Source organism: Peromyscus leucopus, chromosome 1 (assembly GCF_004664715.2).
Source record: "Peromyscus leucopus breed LL Stock chromosome 1, UCI_PerLeu_2.1, whole genome shotgun sequence".
Lineage (NCBI taxonomy): Eukaryota > Metazoa > Chordata > Mammalia > Rodentia > Cricetidae > Peromyscus > Peromyscus leucopus.
The window spans coordinates 78,652,796-78,676,648 of NC_051063.1; the positions used below are offsets into that span (position 1 = coordinate 78,652,796).

Below are 23,853 nucleotides of genomic sequence, written 5' to 3' on the forward strand. Positions count from 1 at the left end.
TCTGCCCTCACTTGATTCCGGATTGGTCCGGTTCCAGCGCCGCAGCAGGCCGCGGGCTGAGGCCGCCTGGTGCTCGCCACTTCCGGCGCGCTGGGCTGTTGGCTGGGGGTGGCCGCGCGGGGCGAGCGGCGGCTGCGGGCGGCGCGCAGGGATGCGGAGTGGGGCCGCCGCGAGGGCAGAGGTGGAGAGGACTGCGCGGGCCCGCGGGCCTCTCTCCTGAGTCGGCCGCGCAGCCCAGGCCCGGGCAGCCTCCGCCCCTTCAGCCCCGGCCGGGCCCGTCGCTGCCTCGGGCCGCAGAGGCCGGGGAGTCCCTGCCTGGGCCCGCAACCTCCCTCCTGGGGGTCGGGCCCAGGCGGGGGACCCCGCACAGCTGCCTCTTTGCCTCATTTCCTGCTTTTGCGTGTGCCTGGGGTGGGCCGAGGTCTAGATGAATAGCTTCGGGGGTCCTCGATGAGGCCGCTGTGCTCCTTTTAAAGGTGCCGGCGGGGCCCGGGTGGGGAGCGGGTTGTCTTTGCATGGGCGGGGGACTCCCCGAGCCTGCCGGGACCATGACCTGAACTGTGCGAGCGGGACGCGTGAGATCCAAAGAGCCAGCTCACCTGAGCCACCCCCCCTCCGGCCAGCATGGTGAGTGGGGTCTGGGACCCGGTTGGAGGGGTGGTAGTGGGGTCTCGGGGCAGCTGAGCTATCGCTTCTTGGGGCGGGGAGAGGCGCGTGCGAGCCTGGCCGGTGACACATGCGTGCAGGGTGTGCAACCGGCTGTACGCTCCCATCCCCCCCCCGTACCTCCCCCCTGCAAACCCCCCCCCCGCACCCAATGAATGTCTTGGAGTCTAGGAGGGAGGACCTTGGAAGCGCCGTGGGTACAACCCCCTGCCTGGCTGTGTGCTGTGCTCCTAGTACAGCAAGTCGTGATTAACAGTATCATTTATTTATGATGGCTTACTGTGTGCCATTTCCTTTGCTAAGTGATTGGCATATATTTAGTTGTTACACCACTCCCCCGGAAATGGGGAGACTGAGGCAGGGAGCAGTTAATTACTCTGCCCAAGGTCAAGCTTGGGACAGTGGCACGATTTGAACATAAGCAGTCAGTTATTATGGAACTGGCTGGATTTTTGGAGAACATGCCGCCCATTTGTAGGTCTGCATTTGGAGAAACCTAGAGTGGGCCTTGCAGAGGTTACTGGTACACATGATGGCAGTCAGCAGTGGGGTCTTTGGGCCTCTCGGCCGCTGTTCTTTCTGCTTTATATTCTGGCCCTTTCCCTGGAAAAGGATGCATCCTTTCAGATCCAGCTCAAAAGCCTTTGGAAGGAGATGCTCCCCCTCTTCCAGGCCCTTTAGCCCCTCGGTACTCCTTAGGGTTTGTGTACTCACAGTAGCTTGTTGAGCACTTGTCTTTTGCCATTGTCATGTTTCTGAGCCTTATCTGCCCATCACAGCAGGCAAGGTGAAGTTAGTTGTCTGATTCTTTATCTGCCTCTGTTTGGCATCTAGTCCATGACAGTGGTTGATTGCCCCGCCTGGGTTTGAGCATCTCCAGGGATAGCACCCTCCAATTGCCTGGCAAGTTAGTGGTGTATTGGGCCATGTAGTCGCTGGCACAGTTTTTTAATGCACATAATAGACTAGACTGTCTTGAGGGCTGAGTGTGTAAGGTCCTGGTTAAGGAAAGAGGATCCACTTTGTTCAGGGTTTTTGAGCAAGCTGGGTAAACTACCATTAAAGCTGAGTGGCATGGTGTAATTTGTACTGTGGGTACTATATATGGTGTATATGTTTATATATGGTGTATACTATAAAAGGCTGCAGATTTGTTGAGCTCTGAGTTCATCTGTACAATGCAGAGATGTTCTTTAAAAATGTTCTCTAGCCGGGTGGTGGTGGTGCACGCCTTTAATCCCAGCACTCGGGAAGGCAGAGGCAGGTGGATCTCTGTGAGTTCAAGGCCAGCCTGGGCTACAGAGTGAGTTTCAGGACATACCCCAAAGGTATACAGAGAAATCCTGTCTCAAAAAACAAAAACCAAACAAGCAAAAAATGTTCTGTAGAAATAATTTTCACATTCCTTCAATAATTTTATAAAATGTTTGAATTCACCCCGCCCCCCAAAGACAGAGTCTCACTATGTAGCTGTGGCTGTCTTGGAACTCATTACATAGACCAGGCTAGAACTCACAGGGATCCATCTGCCTGCCCTTGTCTCCCAGGTGCTGGGATTAAAGATGTGGGCCACTGTACTCAGCTAAAATGTTTGAGTTTTTTTTTTAATTTGTTTAATAATTTTATGTGCATTGGTCTGAGGATGTCAGATCCCCTGGAATTGGAGTTAAACAGTTGTGAGCTGCCATGTGGGTGCTGGGAATTGGACCCAGGTCCTCTGGAAGAGCTCTTCACCACTGAGCCATCTCACCAGCCCCAAATGTTTGAATTATTAAATTGTGACAAAATACACTTAACCACTTACACTTAAGGCATAAATGTAAAATTTTTTTTTTTTTTTTTAAGGGAGTTAATACCTTAACTAGCCGTTTAGAAACTCTGCTCTGTAACCATGAATCTTTTTACCTGGCAGTAAACCTGCAGCTCCAGATCCCTCCTGCTACAGTGACAGTTTTGTTTGTTTTTAGTTCAGCTGTTCCCTGTCCCACCACTGACAATCTCAGAACCCAACAAAGCAAGGGTGGTGACGCTCCCAATTACCCTCCCATGTTGTGGGAGTGAATTTACCCCCACAGTGTGAAGTGAATTTACAGTTCACTGGCATTATGTACATTTATATTATGTAGCTGTCATGGTCTACATCTCAGAAAATCTCCATCTCCCCAAACTGAAACATTGTACCCTGAAATACTCTGCTCCCTCCTTTAGTGGTTCTTCCCTGGACTCCCAACCACCATTTCCCTTTCCCCTTCTGTTTCTATCCTAAAGTATATTCTCTTTTTTATGAGTAGTTTATTTCATTTAGTGGAGTGTCTTGAAGGCTCATCAGTATTGTAGGGTATGCAGAATTTCCTCCAGTCTGTGTGCGAGTGCACCAATTTTACCTGCCCATTCTTACCTCAGTGGATACCTGATTTGCTCCTGCTACTGTATGAATATGAGTATACAATTTTTTAAAAAAATTTATTTTTGTTTAATATTCATTGGTGTTTTGCCTGCATGTATGTCTGTGTGAGGATGTCAGAAGCCCTGGAACTGGAGTTACAGACAGTTGTGAGCGGCCATGTGGGTGCTGGGAAGTGAACCCTGGTCCTCTAGAAGAATAGCCAGTGCTCTTAACCAGTGAGCCATCTCTCCAACTCTCAGTGTACTAATCTTTTGGTTAGTTTAAATAGCCTTTATATGCTACACCCTAGAGAATGAACGTATAGTTAGGTAGACAGTGTCCTGCCCTCAGGGAACTTAGCATGTTGCTGGGACAGAATTTTGTATACAGTAGATCTAGCAAGTCGACCTTGTGCTCAGATTTCTTCATCTAATCGGCAGTTAGTAGGGCATTAAGAGTGTGATTAACGCCGGGTGGTGGCGGCGCATGCCTTTAATCCCAGCACGGATTTTTGTGAGTTCGAGGCCAGCCTGGGCTCCAGAGTGAGATCCAGGAAAGGCGCAAAGCTACACAGAGAAACCCTGTCTCAACCCCCCCCCCCCAAAAAAAGGAGCGTATCACCTTTGAATAAATAATTGTGAAGCTGTTGATTTTTTTTTTTTTTTGTATGTAGATCTCAATTTAAACATGTAGGAAGTAGCCACTATGGGTGTGAGACCAATAGGATCTGCTGTCATGATCCTGATGGTTCATCTGCAGTTGTTCCAGAAGAGGAAGGTCAAGGGATTGGGTGGTGTGGTCTTTGCTCAGTCAGGAAGCCATTGCCTGGTTCGTGTCAGACAGGACAAGGGTCTTTTATTGGGAATCACAGCCCTTACCAGCTCACAGTGTCACTCTGTGGAGGTAGAAGGGTGGTTGTGTATCAGGCAGGCCTTTGAACCACTGTGTTGCCCAGGCTGGCCCTGAACTCCTGTCTCCCGACTGAGCCTTCTGTGGTGATTACAGGTGTGCTCCAGTAGGCCTGGCTATGTTTTGACTCTGAAGGTGATTGTTGATCTAAATCTGCGTGTTTGAAACCTCTCTTTAAAGTGAGTTAAACGGCAAAGCAGGCAAAAACCGTACCTCGGACCAGGTGTGGTGGGCACACCTGTAATCCTAGTATTTTGGTGGCTCAACAGGAGGATTGTCAAGAGTTTGAGACCATCTTGGACTGAGGAGTGAGTTCCAGGTCGGCCTGGGCTCTTTATGAAAGCCTGCTTCACCCCCACCCCCCCACCAGATGCCAGCTGTTTTTATGTACTGATTTACTCGGTCAGCACTAGTTAGCTACACCGACCCTGCCAGGTTGTCACCAGCAGAGGGAAGGCAAACAGATCTCAGGGAGCTGTTAGCAAGGGGTGGAGCTTTGTGTGAAGGCCTCTACATTTTGTTGCACACTGTGCCACAACAACGGAGGGTAATTGGGAGTGTCACCACCCTTGCTTTGTTGGGTTCTGAGATTGTCAGTGGTGGGACAGGGAACAACTGAACTAAAAACAAACAAAACTGTCACTGTAGCAGGAGGGATCTGGAGCTGCTGGTTTACTGCCAGGTAAAAAGATTCATGGTTACAGAGCAGAGTTTCTAAACGGCTAGTTGTATTAACTCCCTTAAAAAAAAATAATTTATGTGTGTGGTTGTTTTGTCTGCATGTTTATCTGGGTATGTATGTAGTACATGTATGTGTGCCTGGTGCCAACAGAGGTCAGAAGTGGGCATCGGATCCCCTGGAACTAGAGTTACAGACTGCTGTGAGCTGCCATGTGGATGCTGGGAACTAAACCCAGGTCTTCTTCAAGAGCAGGTACTTATGTGCTAAGACTGAGTCAGCTCCTTGAGCTCTGTTTTAAGTGGCTGCGCCATTTTTGGTTGACTTCTGAAGTTTCATTTATTTATTCTATTTTCCTTCAGTGCTGGGAGTTGAACTTTAAGCCTTACATATAGCACCTTAATTCTGCAGTTCTTAAGAGATGTAACATGTTAGCGGTCCCTACTAACTTTTTCAGAAAACTAGTTAGTAGGAACCACTACTGGTCCTTATATATTTCTAGTACTTGCTGTGTCAACTATGTAGACTAGTGATTTTGAACTTGTAGTGATCCTCTTGTCTCCTGAGTAGAGGCGGGCATGTGTCACCATCTAGCTGGCATTTTCCCCCTGCAATGACTTAAGATGACTTGGTGTGTAAAAGTGCTTGCCCTAAAAGCCTGATGACCCAAGTCCAGTTCCTGGAACCGACAGAGGAAGGGAAGAACCGATTCCTGAATGTTGATCTCCACTTGTGTGTCAGGAGAGCACTTTCCCACACTCCTCTCTCTCTCTCTCCCTCTCCCCCCTCCCCCCCCTCTCTCTCTCTCTCTCTCTCACACACACACACACACACACACACACACACACACACTGGAGTGGGTTTAGGAAGGTCGCTCAGTTGGAAGAGTACTTGCTGCACAAACACGATGCACTAACTTTATTCCCAGAACCCACTTAAAAAGCAGTTGTAACCCCAGAGCCGGTGATGCCCAGATGGGCAGATCCTGGGCCTGCTGGCTAGCCAGCCTAGACTTTTTGGCAAGCTCCAGGCTAATGAAGGACCTTGTTTCAAAAGCAAGGTATCTACTGAGTAATGGCGCCTGTCCTTGATACGTGCACCCCCCAGTTGTATAGATTAAAGCTTATTTTTCTAATGTGGTCCCTGAAATGAAGACAAAATTAGACCTTTCACACATGGTGTGTTGTAATGTACACCCTGCTGTGGGAGGCACCATGTGACAAGACAGGAAACAGGAAAAGTTCAGTAGTGCTCAGAGGTTCTGTGTTTGGCCATACCATTGGTGACAGTCTAGAGAGGCTGTTCAATATCAGGAAGTGACTAGCTAGGCTTCCAGTTCTTCCAGCCATGCCTTGACAACCTTCTTTATTTTATAATTTGTGTGTGAGTGTGGGTGTGTGCATGTCATGGGGCATGTGTGGAGGTCACAGGAAACTTTCAGGAGTCCTTCTCTTCTCCCACCTGATTGAGGGAGGGCCTTTCTTGGTTCTGCTGCTGTGTTGTGGGTCCTCGATCTTCTGGGTGAGTCTCTTTTCTGCCTCCCGTCTCACTATGGGAGTGCTGGGATTATAGATATATGCCGCCATGTCTGGCCTTAGACATGGGTTTGGGGCTTTGAATTCGGGTTGTCAGGCTTGTGAGACTGGCCTCTTTTCCTCCTGAGCTAGCTATCACTTCAGCCCTTCCCCCCTCCCTCCCTCCTTCTCCCTCTCTCTCTCCCCCCTCCCTCCCCTCCCTCCCTCCTCTTTTTTGAGATAGGTCTCATTATGTAGAACAGGTTAGTTCCAAGATCACAGAGCCTTTGGAGTGCTGGGATTAAAAGCCTGCGATACCACTTGGAGAAGTTCTTCATTTTCCTTTTTTTTTCTTTTAAGATTTATCTATTTATTTTACATATATGAGTGCTCTATCTGCATGTATGCCTTTATTCAGGAAGAGGGCATCAGATCCCTTTATAGATGATTGTGAGCCACTATGTGGTTGCTGGGAATTGAATTCAGGACCTGTGGAAGAGCAACTAGTGTTCTTAACCACTGAGCCATCTTTCCAGCCCTTCATTTTCCATTTTATAGAATTCACGGCATCGAAAGGTTAGGCATCTTCCCAGTGTCACACTGTAACCACATGGTAGAACTCTGGGATTCAAACCCTTGCTTGCTGGGGATATAATTCAGAACATTTGCTTTTAGCATGTGTGAAGGCCCCAGTGCCCAAAAGAGAAGAAAACAGTACACACAACTACTGTACTTTCAGGGCAGTGTTCTGCTTGCCTTGGAGGGGAGTGAGTTTGGTGGGGAGATGAGACACATTCTGATATAGCTAGAGATGGTGATAGTAAAAGATTGCTTAGGTGCAAAAGCATTCTGCCCAAGGAGCGGCTGACTCAGATTAAGGGAACTGGGAGAAGAGAGGCTTCCTAGAGGGCACGTTTGGATCTTAAAGCTTGGGAAGGAAAAGGTCCTCCAGGTAAAAGTGCTTGTGTGTGGTTTTAGGATCTCTGTTGCACACAGAAGGAGAGAACAGTAGGTGTCGTGACTGGAGGGAGAGTGAGCACGTGGGTGCTCTGACGTCCTGGGCTCCCAGGACATTACCCCCCTGCAGCACAGGAACACCAGTTTTGCCTCTTGTACTTTTTGAGCTGTCTGAGCTGTCTAAACTGTCCTCACACTCCCAGTCCTCCTGCCTTGGTCTCCCAAATGCTGGCATACTTGGTGTTTGTCACCATGCTCAGCCTGGCTAGAATATGTCATGTTAAGAAAGCATCAGAGAGATTAAGTGGCTCATGTGCTGCCTTGTGTGAAGTAGCTGGAAAGAATGATGCATAGGTTCTTTGCAGCTAGTTGGTGTAGAATTTCTAGAACTACCCTAGAGTAATAGAGATTTCCCTCAAAGGAAAATAGACCATCAGCTGTGTCTAAATTTCATTGGTGAGGGAACCATAGATAATACTGTCTGTAGGATGTGTCAAAGGCTTGCTCTTGGACGTGGAATTCAGAGTGGCCTAGAATTTACTATGTAGACCAGGCTAACCTCAATCTGTCTGCCTCCTGAATGCTGGGATTAAAGGTGTGTGCTACCATGCCTGGTGGGAATTGTCATCTAAAATCTCTTCATTAATCAGTGAAGAAAGGGAAAAAAACTAAACTTACTTAGGAAGCCTTTAGCATGGAGACTGGGAACAATTACCAGCTTGAATCACTTGGTGATTTGGATTTGTAGGCGTGGAGGGTTGAAAAAAAAAAAGAGTTGACAGATTGGCCATGTGCTGACAAAATACTTGATCTGGCTGTGTCTGTAAATAGGTGGGAGGCTGTGATGGAGGTGATTGGCACCTTGCAGTACAAGGTTGAAGATTTTTAGATAATTGAAGTTAAGGAGAGCATGCTGGCATAGGCAGAAGTGAAGAGGGATGTGGAACTGCTTCTCTGCTTTTTTTTTACTTCCACTGCTGATGCCATAGCTCTGAGCTTCAGGTGCATTAGGCAAACACTCTACCATACAGTGGAGCTATGCTCCTTGCCCTGCCTCTGTTTTAACCTTCCTCTCCCCATTTCTTCATATTGTATAACCCATTGCAGACTGGCTTTTACGTTAGTATTTTATTGTCTAATGTTCTTTTTTTGTGTATAGCCTTGGTTGTCCTAGAACTAGCTCTGTAGACCAGGCTGGCTTTGAACCCAGAGATTCACTTGCCTCTGACTCCTGAGTGCTGTGATTAAAGGTGTTCGCCTTCGCCTTCGCTGCCACCACCACCACCACCACCACCACCACCCAACATCTGAGATTCTTGTAGCACCATCATTGTACATGTTTATGGGGTACAGTGTGGTATTGTGCTCAGTTAGCATATCTGTTACTTCTAATTGCCATTTCTTTGTAATGAGAACATTCAAAATTTTATTTTAATTTGTAGTGATTTGAAATGTACATCAATAAATTGTTAATCAGTAGGCAGACTTTTGGTCTTCACCTACTTTTTAAGACCACCTACAACCTCATTGTGTTGGGTCCAATGTAAATAGCTTAATGGTACATGTCTGTAGTCCCAGCACTGAGGATGCTGAAGCAGAAGTATGGTGAGTTTGAGGCCAGCTTGGGCTACGTACTATTCTGTCTTAAAAACAAACAATGAAAACCACAACCTGTTTTTAGTCTTTATGTTTCTCAACTATTTATGGCTCCTGGTATCTGCTGTCTCCTTTTCTTGAAATTTTTCGTGGCTCCCTTCGTGTCTTTGCTATTGCCTTCTTCATTTTTCTAGGAAACATTTTCAGTTTACTTTTTTGTGTGTGGGTATGTGCACATAAGTGCAGGTGCCCGTGGAGGCTAGAGGCATTGGATCCTCCTGGAGTTGGAGTTGAGGAGATTGTGAACCCCCAATATGGGTGTTGAGAATCGGGTCTTCTGAAAGAATGGGGAATGCTCTTAACTGCTGAACCACCTCTCCAGCTCTGCTATTATGTTCTTTTCTGCCTATAGCTTCAGTTGTGACCTGTGTACTGATAGGAACTAAACCTCTTTGGGCTTGGATGTGCACCTTAGCATGCTGTGGTCATCAGTATCTAAACCATATCTGTCATCTTTTCCTCGGGGTAGTGTTCTTTCCCCATGGCCTAGTTCTGTTAGTGACCTCATTCATCCACTGTACACTCTTTATGTTGAGTCATATTAACTTCCTCTTTTCTGCTGGACCTGTGATGATATCGCTGGTGTGTGTGTGTCTTAACCCTGGCCTGCTAGTCTTCTGCTTGCGTCAGTCTCTGTTTTTTGGTTTGTTTTTGTTTTTTAAGGTAGGAACCTTGTATCCTGGCTGGATTCAAACTGCCTAAATGCTAGGATTACAGGTGCTCACTACCATACCAGGTTTGTGATGGTTAGTGTTAAAAACTGACAACTTGTCACACTCCAAAGTTTTCTGGGAAGAGTCTCAGTGAGGGATTGTTTAGATCAGGCTGGCGAGTGGGTGTGTCTGAGGAGTGATTGACTGGCTGTGTTAATTGATGTGGTGGTGCTATTCCCTGGGTTTGAGTCCTACACTGTATTAGAGCAAGTGAACTGAGCACAAGCATTCATGCATTCATTTTCTCTCTTGGCTGTGGCTGTGACTAGCTGCTTCGTGCTTCTGTCTTGATTTCTCTGTGGCAGTGGCCTGTAACCTTGAATTGTAAGCCCAATACCCCAGATTGCTTTTCGTTGGGTATTTTATCATAGCAACAGAAATGAAATAGGATAGGCTGCCCCTGCTTCCAGGTTCTCCTTCCATCAGCCTGCCACAGCTGCCTCAGAGAGCCCTTGTGTAAGGCGCCACTTGATGTAATTCAGAGCAGGAGGCAGGGTCCCTTAGTTTTGGAGACCAGGTTTTTATCAGGGAGAATAGTTGGAAGCATATGCGCTCTGGATTGATTCCCACAGGCAGTATGACTTTAGACTTCTCAGTGGAAGGTGACGACTTACTAGATGTAAAAAGTGATACCTGGAGTATCTTTTAGACTTCTTCCCAAATCATACCCAGTCTCTTGTCACAGCCTCCCACCTGTCAGTCCCAGAACACTTGGTACACTTTGGCCCTTTCTCCTTGCTCAGACTGCCTGCCACTGATGCTTGTCACTATGTTTGCAGGCGAGGCTGTGTTCAGGATCATAAAGCACCTTTTTTGAGGCTTTCTAGCTCATTAGTTTAATATCTTACCTTATTGTTACCTTTGATTATAGGGTTTTTTTTCTTTTTTGGTTTTTCTTATTTCTCAAATATTATTATGGTCAGCCTTAATAATCTTCTTCCCAGGGGCCCAGAAGAGAAGCTACGAATGGTGCAAATTATTTTCAGGAAAATAATCTTAAGTACACGGAGCTCTTAGTCCATCTACTTTATTCTTCTGGGGTAAAATCCTATCTACACAGTTTCAGCTCTGTTCTCATGCCTAGCTCCTTTCTTCCCTGATTTCTCTCTACATTTATCTGCTGTCCCCTCTATGTTCTATCTTTTTTTTTTTTTTTAAAGATTTATTTATTTATTATGTATACAGAAGAGGGCACCAGATCTCATTACAGATGGTTGTGAGCTACCATGTGGTTGCTGGGAATTGAACTCAGGACCTCTGGAAGAACAGTCGGTGCTCTTAACCTCTGAGCCATCTCTCCAGCCCCTCTAAGTTCTATCTTAATTCTCTCATTCTAGCTCTGCCCCATCTTGGTCTTTCTCATCTCGTTCTTCTCCATCTGGCGCTTCCTCATTTTCCATTTCATAGGAGGTCAACTAAGAGCTAAAATCAGTTAATATATCAGAAAAGGGAATTTATGTGCTCAAACTACATTCCTAGAGGTGGTTAGGTAAATGTAAGGAGTCTTTAGCCTTAGTATAAATACCACTAAGGCTGTATAAGAAAGGAGGGTCTGAGCTTAATTTACCTTAATTCAGGAGATCGTTTGGCCTTGGATGCTTGGTAGTTATTTCAGGTAAAATACACTGTTAGGAGTTCTTGGAAGCATACACAGCATACAAGAAAATCATTGCAGGAACCGGCTGATATATATACAAGAGCTAAAATATCACCAAGACTTCTTAGGCCATGGCTTGATCTTCGGAAAAGTCCTTGACCTTTCCAAGTATTAGCTTTTGTGATAGTAGCTGAATTCCATCACATTTTCCTGTGGCTTGCAGCACTTATTTACCCTTATTAGGTGATAATTAAAAGGCCCTGTACGGCCTTATTGTAAGTGTTAAACAGCTCAGAAGGTTGAAGCTCAGCCTCCTTGCTTACTCACTCTTCTTTGCTCTGCTGTGCCTAGTAAGATTCAGCATATTTGGATACTTGAGTCAGGAGTGGAAATAAACCTAAGAAGGTCAAGGTGGACCTAAGAGATTAGAAATGATAGTAGTAGTACTTGAGGTATGTGGTAAGACTGAAATAGAGTGTGACTGTAGTTAGTCCTGTGTCTAGAATCTATGAGCTTTTGCCCTGGGCAAGTGGGCATGTGCAGGAAGTGAGTATGGGGAGTTAGGACCAGTGCTGTGTGGACCATGTGCTAAAGCCAGCAGATGCTAGAAGGATGCTAGTCGAAAGGTAAGGAGACTGGGGTTTAGAGGAAGAGAACAGTGTGTTTCTTAGTTACATCTGGTGCTAACCATTGCTTAGGGGCCCAACCACTACAGACTGCTTCCTCATTGAATCTGTCTTTGTGCTGTATAACTATTATTGTTCCCATTTTGTAATTGAGGAAGATAAGAACATTGGCTCAGGAAGAGTAAGGTTAATGGCTTGTCTAAAATTACATGGTGATTGACAGAGCCAGGTTTCAGTGCTGCTTCCAACCCCTAAAGCCATGTTGTATACAGATCACTAGATTTCTGTAGTACACATTTACTTAAATGTAGCCTGTTCGACTAAGGGGGAGGGAAGGGGAGGGGAAAAATGTAGCCTGTTCTAGAAAAAACAGTACATCTTACCAGCTGAACTTAAAACCTGAGAACATTTTCTCCATGGTGAACAGGTTGAGATGGTCAGATCTGCCAGCATCTTGTTATCTCTGGCTATCCCATAATGTGACAAGATTGAGTAAGTCTGGGCACTGAGGACACTATGGTGCACATAATGGATCTTCCCAGAGAGGCAAGTTCAAGTTTCAGGATATATAAACCCATTAGGCCTAGCATGTACGTTAGTAGGTCCCTTCCTCTCCCTCCTCCACCTCTTCCTTATTTGAGACAAGGTCTTTTTATATAGCCTCAGTTAGCCTGGAATGTAGCCCAGGCTGACCACAGACTTGGATTAGCTTTCCTGCTGATTCAGTCACCTCTCAAATCCTACCACACTGGATTTAGTAGGCTCTTCTCTCCCCCCCACCCCCCACAAGACAGGGTTTCTTTGTGTAGCTTTGGAATCTGTACTGGAACTCACTCTGTTAGGCCAGGCTGGCCTTGAATTCACAGAGATCCGCCTGCCTCTGCCTTCCTAGTGCTGGGACTAAAGGTGTGTGCTACCACTGACCAGCTTAGTAGGCTCATTTTTACAGTTAACAGTGAACAAAAGAACCCGGGTGCAGGGCTCTAGCAGAGGTATCCAAGGGATGTTATGAGTTGAATGAAGCTGGAACAGAAGATCATTGATTGCTTTGTAATTTGGCTAATCACAGCCCTGGGAAGCTTGATGCTCCTTGTCTTAGTTACTGTTTATTGCTGTGAAGAGATACTATGACTGAGGCAACTTTTTTTTTGAGACAGGGTTTCTCTGTGTAGTTTTGGTGCCTGTCCTGGATCTCACTGTGTAGACCAGGCTGGGATTAAAGGCGTGCGCCACCACCGCCCGGCAACTAAGGCAACTTTTAAAAGAAAAGCATTTAGTTAGTTGGGTTGTATGATTTCAGAGGGTTAGTCCATGGCATGGTGCTGGAACAGTTGAGAGTTTACATCCTGATCCATAGGCACTAGTCAGGGAGAAAGTGAGAGACTTTTGAAACCTTCAAGCCCACCCTCAGTAACACGCCTCTGACAAGGCCACACCTTCTAAGTCCTTCTCAAACAGTTCCCCTAACTGCTGACCAAGCATTCAAACATAGGAGCCTGTGGGGCCATTCTCATTCACACCACCACTTCCCCCCTTTCTTTCTTCAGTTAGAGTATCAGCTGGATAGATAACCTTAAAAGTGACCACATGCTCATTAAAACAAAAAGTACAAAGAAGATAGCAAAAAATGGAGTGTGTGTGTGTGTGTGTGTGTGTGTGTGTGTGTGTGTGTACATGTTCGTATACGTTCGTATGTGTAGAGGTAAGAACCTAAAATCAGTACTTGTGTTCAAACTGTGGTAGTGATAATTTTCTTTGCTTGCTTTTTCTTCCTGTGTGGGGGTGCATGTGTGCCCATGCATTTGGTAGGCAGGTGACAGCCTTGGGCACTGTCTCCAGGCCCCCCCCCCCCACTCACTGGCCTGGAACTCACCGTGGCTAGGTTGGCTGCCTTGCTATCATAGGTCCACTTGTCTGCTTCCCCAGCACTGCAATTACCAGTGTGTGCCACCATGCCCAGCTGTGTGTGTGTTGGTTCTGAGGACTGAACTCAGGTCTTCTGAGGAAGCTATCTTCCCAGCCCTCCTTTTGAGACAGAGCCTTATGTGTGTAATTCAGGCTAGCTTTCAGATGAGCCTCCTGCCTTTAGCCTCTCAAATGCCATTATCATAAAAGTAAGTTACCATGCCTAGGTATGGTTTTTTTTTTTTTGAGGGATGGGGAGGGCACCATAATAGTTAAAAAAAAAAAATAGTTACCGCCACTTAGGTTAAAAACAACTCTTTATTTTGAAACAATTCTGTGCTCACAGGAAGTTGCAAAACTGGTGCAAAAAATCCTGTGTCTACTTCACCAGGTGCCCCAGTGGTGTCCAAACCAGGAAATCGACATTTGATGTATTCCAGTTGTTATTGTATAACTGTGTATGTGTTCGCTCATGTATTCATTGTATGCATATGTATGTGCAGAGTCCAGAGGCTGATGCTAGGTGCCTTCCTTAATTGCTCCCCCACCTTACTTTTTGAGTTAGTACCTCTCATTAAACCTAGAGCTCAGGGTTGGGGATTTAGCTCAGTGGTAGAGCACTTGCCTAGCAAGCGCAAGGCCCTGGGTTAGGTCCTCAGCTCTGGAAAAATAAAATAAAATTAACAAAACAAAACAAAACAAAAAACCTCACAGATTAGGCTAGCCTGGCTGGCCAGCAGATCCCAGGGATCTTGTCTCCACCTCCCACTGCTGAAATTATACATGCACATTGCCATGACTAGTGTAATGGTATGAATGGGAATGGCCTCCATAATAGGCTCATATATTTGAATGTTTGGTTCTCAATTGGTAGGCTGTTTAAGAAGGATTAGGAGGTATGTCCTTGTTGGAGGAAGTGTGTTAGAATATTTCTAGATTATAGTGCCTTTTTAAAAAACAGTCTTACTATGTAGCCCTAGCCTGGAATTCACTATGTAGACCAGACTGCCCTCCAAATCACAGAGATGCCTACCTTTGCTTTCTGAGTGCTGAGACAGAAGGTGTGACCTATCATGCCCAGCTCTCATGGCCTTTTATAAATGGTGTTAGGATTTGTGTTGATTCAGGTTGTCTGGAGCAAGTAAGTCACTTAGCTGAGCCAGTGAGTGTGCCTAGAGGAGAGTGGTCTCCAAGCTTCATTCACTGGGCTGGGGAAGAATTACTGATTAGTCAGAGAAAGTTGAAGAGATACTTGATATGTCAGTCTAGGCACTGGACCGTGTGACATCTGTAATTGTTTGCTAACATGGGAAGTGAAGTAGAACAAGCACTGTCTGAATGGAGGAGATCCATTCCAGCAAGGCTGCAGAGTCACATTCATCTGGCCTGCAGCTGTTGTTAATGGAAGCAGAGGAGGGATGAGCAGAAGCTTTGAAAATTTTAGTTTCCTGCCAACTAGGTGGCACACACCTATGATCCCAGTTTGCAGATGAGGCAGGGAGGTCTGAAGTTCAAGGCCAATTAAGTTCAAAGCCAGCTTGGCTAAATTGGACATGGGAGAGTTGTATCAGAGAAGGCTTTCTAAAGGAGGTGGTGTGTAGCTTGGATTTCAGAACAGATATGGAGTTTCTAGGCAGAGAGTGTAGGACATTTGGGGCAGATGGTGTGGCAGGTACATGTGGAATAGGGAGCTAGATTGTGTGTTTAGGGATGTTCATATGGACGAGTAGAAATGTTGAATAGGGTTTCTGCTAGGCAGCACAGATGTTTGAAGGTGTGACCTGGCAAAACCTGTTAATAATTCAGGAATGGAGCCTTAGCCCTCATGATTACTCAGAAAATTGTTCATCTAAGTTCTGCAGTCTGCTTAGGAAAAAGAACTAAGTGATCTCTCGAGTGTTTGCTCATTTTAGTTTTTTTTTTTTTTTCTTTTACAGATAATTTTAGACTTTAGGATAGTTCCTAAAGTCATTGAGGGTGCCTATATGCCTCTCTACAGAGTTACTGAAAACAGTCAGAGCCTTGCAGCAACGACACCCTGAATGTTGATTTGTGACCCTCTTTAACCCAGTTTCTGCGCCAACTTCATCCTGGTACTGATAGGCAATTGAAGCTGGTGCTGCTTATGATCTTATGGGACTCTGCCACCTCTGGATTTTGCTTAGTAATTATGCTGATTGCAAGTTACTTTGAACTCTAAAATAATTTAATAGCTATTTTAGAAAACAAGAAATTACTATACCTGACTGAACTTCTGGAGCAATGTGTTTGCTTCCTTGTCTTGTTTTCTGTTCACTTTCTAAATATTTATCTATTTTTATTTTATGTGCATTGGTGTTTTGCCTACATGTATGTCTATGTGAGGGTACCAGATTCCCTGGAACTGGAGTTATAGTCATGAGCCACCATATGGGTGTTGGGAATTGAACCCAGGCCTCTGGAAGAGCAGCCAGTGCTCTTCATTGCTGAGTCATCTCTCCAGCCCTCTGTTTACTTTCTAAGTGGTTGCTGTTGTACTATAAACTCACTTTCCCACTTCACATTATAGGAGAAGTCGTTAAATGTGCCCCAAGTATTTATGATGACTGTGTAGCATTGCATTGCATGGATTCTTAAGCAGTTAGAGTTTCGCCATAATAAACAATGTTTGATTAATGTCTTTGCAAAAAGCTTTTTCTGAATTTTAGAAGTTGCTTTAGGACAGATTCCCAGAAAGGCTTAGGGTATGGAGACTTTCCCTTTCCCCCTTCCTCATAAACCTTTTATTTTGGGATACTTTTAAGTTTTTTTTTTTTTTTTCCTTTCAAGACAGGGTTTCTCTGTGTAGCCCTGACTGTCCTGGAACTTGCTTTGTAGACCAGGCTGGCCTCAGACTCACAGAAATCCATCTGCCTCCCAAGTGTTAGGATTAAAGGTATGCACCACCACGCCCAGTTTTAATTTTAAGTTTAATATGAGCATTTTTAAGGCACTTCATCATGTTTTCCAGGAAGTGCCAGCTCATTATTCCTTGCAGCTATTAATATACTCATGACATTGATAATCTTAAGAAAGAGCTACTAGCAAAGGTTAGTGGCTTCTTACTGTTCCTCAGTATTGTGCATATGTAGGGAAAGTTATTTCAGGTTAGTGTTTATTTTCTGTTTATAGGAGGTAGCCCTTCTTTTTTGTTTGTTTGTTTTGGAGATAGATCTGTCTGTATAGTTCAAGCTAGCTTTCACCTCACAGTCCTACCTGGTCTCAAGCACTGGGTTACAGGTGTACACACCATCATGCCTACCATAAAACTTGACATCCTTTGAAGTGTGCCAAATTCAGTGACATAGGACAAGGAGTGCAAGCTCACTAGTAGATCACCTGTCTGGCATGCCTGGAGTTCAGTTCTCAATACCACAAACAACAGCAAAACATGACAATGGGTACATTTTGAGCTGTAGAGTTTCAGAATTTTTTCATCACTCCAGAAGAAGTCCTGTATCCACTTAGTTCTCTCTCTGTCTGTCTGTCTTCTCCAAGCCCCTGGCTTTTGTGCCTATAAATATGCTTTCTGTGGCTATTTTATATAAATGAAATCATACAATATGTGACCACCCAGTTTCTTTCTCTCTTTGGGGTCTCACTTGTGTTGCCTAGGCTGGCCTTGAACTCCTGGGGCATCAGCCTCCCAGTACCTTGGACTTCGTAAGTATCTCTTCTAAACCATATAAAAGATGATTTATAAGGTTACATTTGAATCCTACCTCTGTATTATAGATAGGAAATTGGTAATCTGTCTTTGTCAGCAGTCTGGAATTCTGGAGACTTAGTTGTGAAGGCTGCCTCAGGCTGTATCATGGGGAAGAAGTAGTTTTTTACAGTTTCTAGTAGAGGGCCAATGACTGTGGGCCCTGAGGTAAGAAGGAATCTGCGATAGGGACAGAGGTAGCTACAGTGTGCTGCTTTTGAGTGAAATGGCAGTACATGTCATGCTGGGGGTAAGTAGGGACCTTATAGACATTACCCTTGGTTTGAAATGTGATACGGAGAATGGGCAGGTGCTTCCTTCTGTACCATCAAAAAATAGCCAACCTACTTGGCGGTGGTGGCGCATGCCTTTAATCACAGCACTTGGGAGGCAGAGGCAGGTGGATCTTTGTGGGTTTGAGGCCAGCCTGGTCTACAAAGCGAGTTCCAGGACATCTAGGACGGTTACACAGAGAAACTCTGCCTCAAAACAAACAAACAAACAAAAATAGCCAACCTAAAAACAAATGAGTAGCCTCTCTTCAGGTGGTTCCACCAGGGATAGTTAGAGGAGGTAACAGTGAAAGGCTTTTTCTTTTTTTTTTTTTTTTTTTTTGGTTTTTCGAGACAGGGTTTCTCTGTAGCTTTGCGCCTTTCCTGGAACTCGCTTTGGAGACCAGGCTGGCCTCGAACTCACAGAGATCCGCCTGCCTCTGCCTCCCGAGTGCTGGGATTAAAGGCGTGCGCCACCACCGCCCGGCTGAAAGGCTTTTTCTACATTGTATTTTATTATTTGAATATTTTAAATATTGAATTTTGGACATACTATTAACTATTCAAAACCATTGAATCTACAATAAGAATCAAGAAAGTGATAGAAAAGATAATTCACACACACACACAAATGAGTAGGTTTGGGCCAATATTTAATATGTAAGACCTTAGAAAATGGGGGGAAAGTGGTCAGGGATGACATGGGCAACCAGAGGTGGCCCCTGAGCATCTATTTCTCAGTTTCAAATTTTCATGGGGGTCCCTTAGTGGCAAGGAAGGGAGTATTGTATTTTAGGTAAATGGTTCTTGTTCTATAGGTAGGTTCCTCCCTGCCTCCTAAATGGGAATGAGCCATCATAATTTTGTAATTCACCACTAAAATGGAGTGTTTGATACAAATAGAGGCTTTTATTTCTTGAGCCAAATAATGACATGTAGTGAATTCATACATTGTGGAGTCAGTGTCGCCTTCTTCTTCTTCTTCTTCTTCTTCTTCTTCTTCTTCTTCTTCTTCTTCTTCTTCTTCTTCTTCTTCTTCTTCTTCTTCTTTTCTTTTGGTTTTTTCAGACAGGGTTTCTCTGTGTAGTTTTGCACTTTCTTGGAACCAGGCTGGCCTCAAACTCACAGAGATCCACCTACCTCTGCCTCCCGAGTGCTGGGATTAAAGGTGTGTGCCACCACCGCCTGGCTCAGTGTCTTCTTTTGATTATTTCATTAATGGTTTTCTCAGAGCCGGATCCCCTGGGAGGTATAGGTGGAGAAGGGAGGTGTGAATCCGAAAAGCCAAGGACAGTGTTTTTGTGATGTGTGAAGTTGGGATGCATCCCAGGCATTTCCAAAGTGCTGTTCCTTTATGTGCTAGTGAGTCCACTAATGGGCTGGCTTTTAGTAAGGCTGTGGTCACCAGAAAAAACAGGAGGATTAGAGATTGGGAATTTAAATTAAAGTCCTCAGCCTTGGGGCTGGGGTTGAAGTTGCCAACAGTGGCCAGTGATATAGGCGTGGAGAGTTTGACCATAGCTAACCCAAGTGGCTGTGTTTGGAGGGTAGCACATGAGGGGAGGGCAGCTGAGCTCTGAAGCTCTTCTTGAGTACCTCATTTGGTACATGTCTTCACTTGTACACTTTGTAAGTTCTATATAATATGCTACTAAGTCCCTGCCAATTGTCCTGTGACCTCTACACACCCTGGTAAAATGCGCTCTCTCTCTCTCTCTCTCTCTCTCTCTCTCTCTCTCTCTCTCTCTCTCACACACACACACACACACACACACACACACACACATACAAATAAATATAGATGTCCAGTTCCCAAGTATTTGGCTCTATATTCTCCATAAATTGCTTTCATACCTTTGTGAAAAATTAATTTTAGATTTGTATATATTAACTATTACCAGCCTATAGTGTCCTATTGAAATGTGAGTCTGTCTGTACTCTGAGGACTACTAAAGATTGTGACTTTTCTTGGGAAAAACAGAGCTGGTAAACACCAGTATTTGCTGAGTTTTGTGAGCCTCTTTCGGAATATTATTCAAGCTGAAGGAAGAGGTTGGGGACCTAGATTTACAGCCGGATAGTCAGAAGTACTGAAAACAGCAGCCTGGGTCGCAGTGAGTAGTGTAAGAGGTGCTCTAGTGAGAGAGCCCTGGGTCTGTGGAGTATGATTCAGGGCTTGTGGGAAAGACTGAAGAGATGGCTCAGCAGAGTTTTTAGCCCCTGCAGCCCATGTGGTGGAAAGTGAGAACTCCATAGGTTGTGCTGTGGCTTGTGCCCATCATCCGGTAGATATAATTTAAAAATTAAAGACACACAAAAAAGAAATGTCAAGCAGGTTTTGCTCTTAGAATCATGGACATAGTTCTAAACTTTTCTGTGTCAAACAGATGGAATTCTGGAGGGTACGCGCTATTATTTATGTACTTGCTTTTGAACACTGGTGGGTAACTAAACATGACAGTGGAGGGGTAGAGATGGCCTGTGGGGAAAGGTGAGAATGGTGAGCCTCCACATGGACCCTATGAACAGCCAAGGGAGGTGGAGGAAGGAAACACGTATAGTGCCAACATTACAGTATAGTGTTCCATATTACAGAAGTTAAAGCTTTTAAAAACATTACTTTTTTTTTTTTTTTTTAAAGACAGGTTCTCACTCTCGCCCAGGCTGGCTTAGAACTCATTATGTGTTTCCAGTTTGTCCTCAGACCTGTCTTAGCCTCCCAGTACTGAAGTTATAGGTGTGAACTTTGATGTCAAGTTTAAAAAGTATAGTTTTCAGGGAGATGGCTCAGTAGGTAGGAGTGTTCTGCCAGCACGAGGGCTTGAGTTCAAAACCTCAGCACCCACATAGAATCTGCTCATGGCTTTGCATGCCTGTAACCCTAGCACCAAAGACAAGTGGATCCCAAGAGCTCACCTAGCCAGCCTAACTAACCCAGTGAGCTGGGTCAGTGAGACACCATGACCACGGCAACTCTTATAAGAGAAAGCATTTAATTGGGGTGTGCTTACAGTGTTAGAGGTTTAAGTCAATTATCATCATGGCAGGGAGCATGGTGGCATTCATGGCCCTGGAGCAGTAGCTGAGAGCTACATCCTCATCTGAAGTCTGACTGGGTTGGCATGGGCTTTTGAAACCTTGAAGTCCACCCCCAGTGATACACTTCCTCCAACATGGCTACATCTACTAATCCTTCTAATCCTTCGAAAAAGTTCCACTTCCTGGTGACTAAGCATTTATATACATGAGCCTATAGGGGCCATTCTTATTCAAACCACCACAGACCCTGTCTCAGGGCAATAAAGAAGAGGACACCAAGTATCCTGTTCTGCTTTGGCCTCTGCACGTGCACAACTGGTTACATTAACTCACACACTCATGTGCATGCAGCAACTCCAACACATCACACCTCTCTCCCCCTAGTCCTAGTTTATTATTTTTTGAAACCAAGTCCCTTACTGATTCTGGAACTCATCTTTTTGGCTAGGCTGGCCAGCCAATGAACTGTCTTCAGTCCGTCCCCCCCCTCCCAAGTTGGACTTGAGTTATAGACATACTGAAGCCTACTTTTTGCATGGGTGCTGGGAATCCAAACTCAGGTCCACGTGTGTATGCAGCATGCACTTTGCCAACTAAGCCATTTCCCCAGTTCCCTCAGAGTCATAGTTCTTAATGAACAAAAACCAGTCAGCTAGAACACATGGATCCCCTGGCTAGATTTGCTATGCAAACTTGTCCCTTGGTCCTAATGGTAATCTGTGTGATGGCAGGAACTGTCAGAGCCCCCAGCCAGAGACAATTCCTACTGAGTACAGACCTTCTGCTCATGCAGTACCCTCTTTCTTCTTGTGGAATGTGATGGCATCTAGTCCCTCAGCAGCTGCTACTGTAGTGTCATTGCCTTGGCTTGAAAGCCTTCACAGATGTGACTGAGCATCAATAAAAAATAAATATTAGGATGGTGCTGGGTAGTCAGAGGAATAAACCGATGACAACTTTGGGACGCTGTCTTCATAGAAGCAAGTGAAAAGACTGGGGAGCACTTGCCTGGTGTGTGGAAGGCCCCCGCTTCAAACAGATGAAATAAAATGCAATAAGAACATTCACATGAAGTTCACATAAAAAAGTCTTCAGTGAGGGAGAGAGTGCTCTTAACCAACACTAGCACACTGAGATATACCCCTGATTGTCTATCATACCAAAGTGCTCTGAAGGCCAGCAGGATTTCCTCAAAAGTTAACTAAGCTTGAATCAGTGGACTGGCTTTAGTCTGTCTTTTTCTCTTTCAGTGGAAGCACTGGTGCTCATCAAATCTGCTGGCTTGTGTAGACAGCTTCCTTTCTGTGTCCTTTCATTCTTGCTGTGGTGTACATGTGGCCTTGTGTCCCCCATGTGGGAGGAGCATGGAATATAGTCTTCTGGGCCTGCTCTACCTTTGCTCAGGAGTGACATCTCTTGATGTACTGGGGAAAGCATCACACTGTGGGTCCACTTCTGCCAGGTATGAAGTAATGCGTCCACGAGGAAGAACCCTGTCTAGCTTTGTGCTAGACCTCTTACCTCCCTGTGCTCAGTTGTGCTGTGCATCTTGGCTGAGGTTAGAGTCAGCCCTCTTCTTCAGGCTGGGGGTGGGGTAGTAAAACCAGTTCTGAATGGGGAGGAGGAGGAGGCAGGTAGCTCTGCCAGTGAGAACAGTAGACTTTGACCTGCACTCTGGATCTTGAGATACAAAGCCACTGGGTAGATCTTGGAGGAGAAAGGACGTGATTACACTCCCTATTTCACAGCAGTCTCTTAGACCATTGGGAGACTCTTGCCAAAATCAAACAGGTGCTATTTTAGTTGTTATTTAAAGCGTGAGGTCTGGTAATAGTTTAGGATGAAAATGTATATGGGTTTTACAGAAGAGACTTCTGTTAGATAGATAGGACAGTTGGTAATAATTGAAATTGTTTGCATGGGAACAATGTTGTTGGTAGTTTTTCTTGATTGCAGTGTTGCAGTGTGCTCTTATTGTGGTGATCTACTAATGCCACATTCATTACCTGATTGCATTCAGTACAATGCCAGCTCGTTTGTCTTCAAACACTTGGAGCAGAACACTTGTGGAGGAGCCATCACTGGATAGGTGCTCTGGCGTCCTGTTCCACGTCTCGACTAATAACTAGGTATCTGTGGGCAAACAGCTGCCTGGACTTTATTTCCTTTCTGCCAGTACAAGGTTGGACTTGCTGTTGACGGGGGATATTTTTTCAGTCTTAAGATTCTTAGTCCTGCTTTAGAATTGCTGGGTAGCATCTTTGTGTTAATGTGTTAGTTAGTGTCATTGGGATTTAATTGATTAGACATGTAGGTACATATACCTGTCTTCTGGGATATGTATCTGGGAAAAAGAAGCAGAGGGGATGATGAAGAGTATGCATATTGGTGATCCCTTACTTATTTTGAACAGTTTTCTTACAGAATAACTTTTTATCATTCTTTTGTCTGTCTAATTGAAGCCCTCTGGGTGGTATATAAAACATAAAATGGATGCAGTGTATTATATTTAGCTTTTAGTGGATATAGTTGTTGCCCAACCAGCAGATGTTAACATTTTTAACATGGTATTTAAGCCATATAATACCGTTTTTTTTCAAAAACAGTGGGTAAAGTCGACCTGCTCTCTGAGTGAGTTAATCTCTTCCTATTGCACCCCCACTCCTTTCCCTTTTTCTTTCTCATTTGCAAAGCCACCGTGGAGCAGTGAGGAGCAGTGAGGAGCCGGGGGAAGATAAGGTCCAAAAGAAGATTGAAAACTTTGTTAGTGTTGCTGGAGAGGTGGCTCAACAGTTAAGAACCCTTACTACTCTTCCAGAGGACCTGAGTTAGACTCCCAGCACCCACATGGTGGCTCACAGCCACCTTCCAGAGAATCTGGCCTCTTCAGGCACTGCATGCATGTGGTACACAGACATATAGACAAAACACCCACACACATGAAATGAAAACAAATGAAAGCACCTTGTTAGTCCTTTTTTCATTATCACATACACTAAAATTGGAATGATACCAAGAATAGCATGGCCCCCATGCAAGGAAGACATGCATTCCTGAGGCACTCCATATAAAAAGAATCACCTTCTTAAAGGGGCTGGAGAGAGTGGTTAAGAGCTCTTTCTGCACTTCCAGAAGACCCTAGTTCAGTTTCCAACACCCAGGCCAGGTGGCTTACAATTGCTGGAAACTTCACTTCCAGAGGACCTGACA

The 23,853-nt window shown here is 45.1% G+C and overlaps 1 protein-coding gene across 2 annotated transcripts in view; it reads left to right on the forward strand.

The window, feature by feature from the left end:
- The first annotated feature begins 83 nt into the window (after positions 1–83).
- The window catches only part of Xpo6 (exportin 6), a 114,775-nt gene continuing 91,005 nt past the window's right edge, over positions 84–23,853 (forward strand). The window contains exon 1 of one of the 2 annotated variants that reach the window (XM_028879886.2): positions 84–627. In XM_028879886.2, coding sequence (XP_028735719.1) covers positions 625–627 — 3 coding nt within the window. In that variant the 5' untranslated portion in view covers positions 84–624. The remainder of the gene's footprint in view (positions 628–23,853) is intronic. The other variant, XM_037210782.1, reaches the window with a different exon arrangement.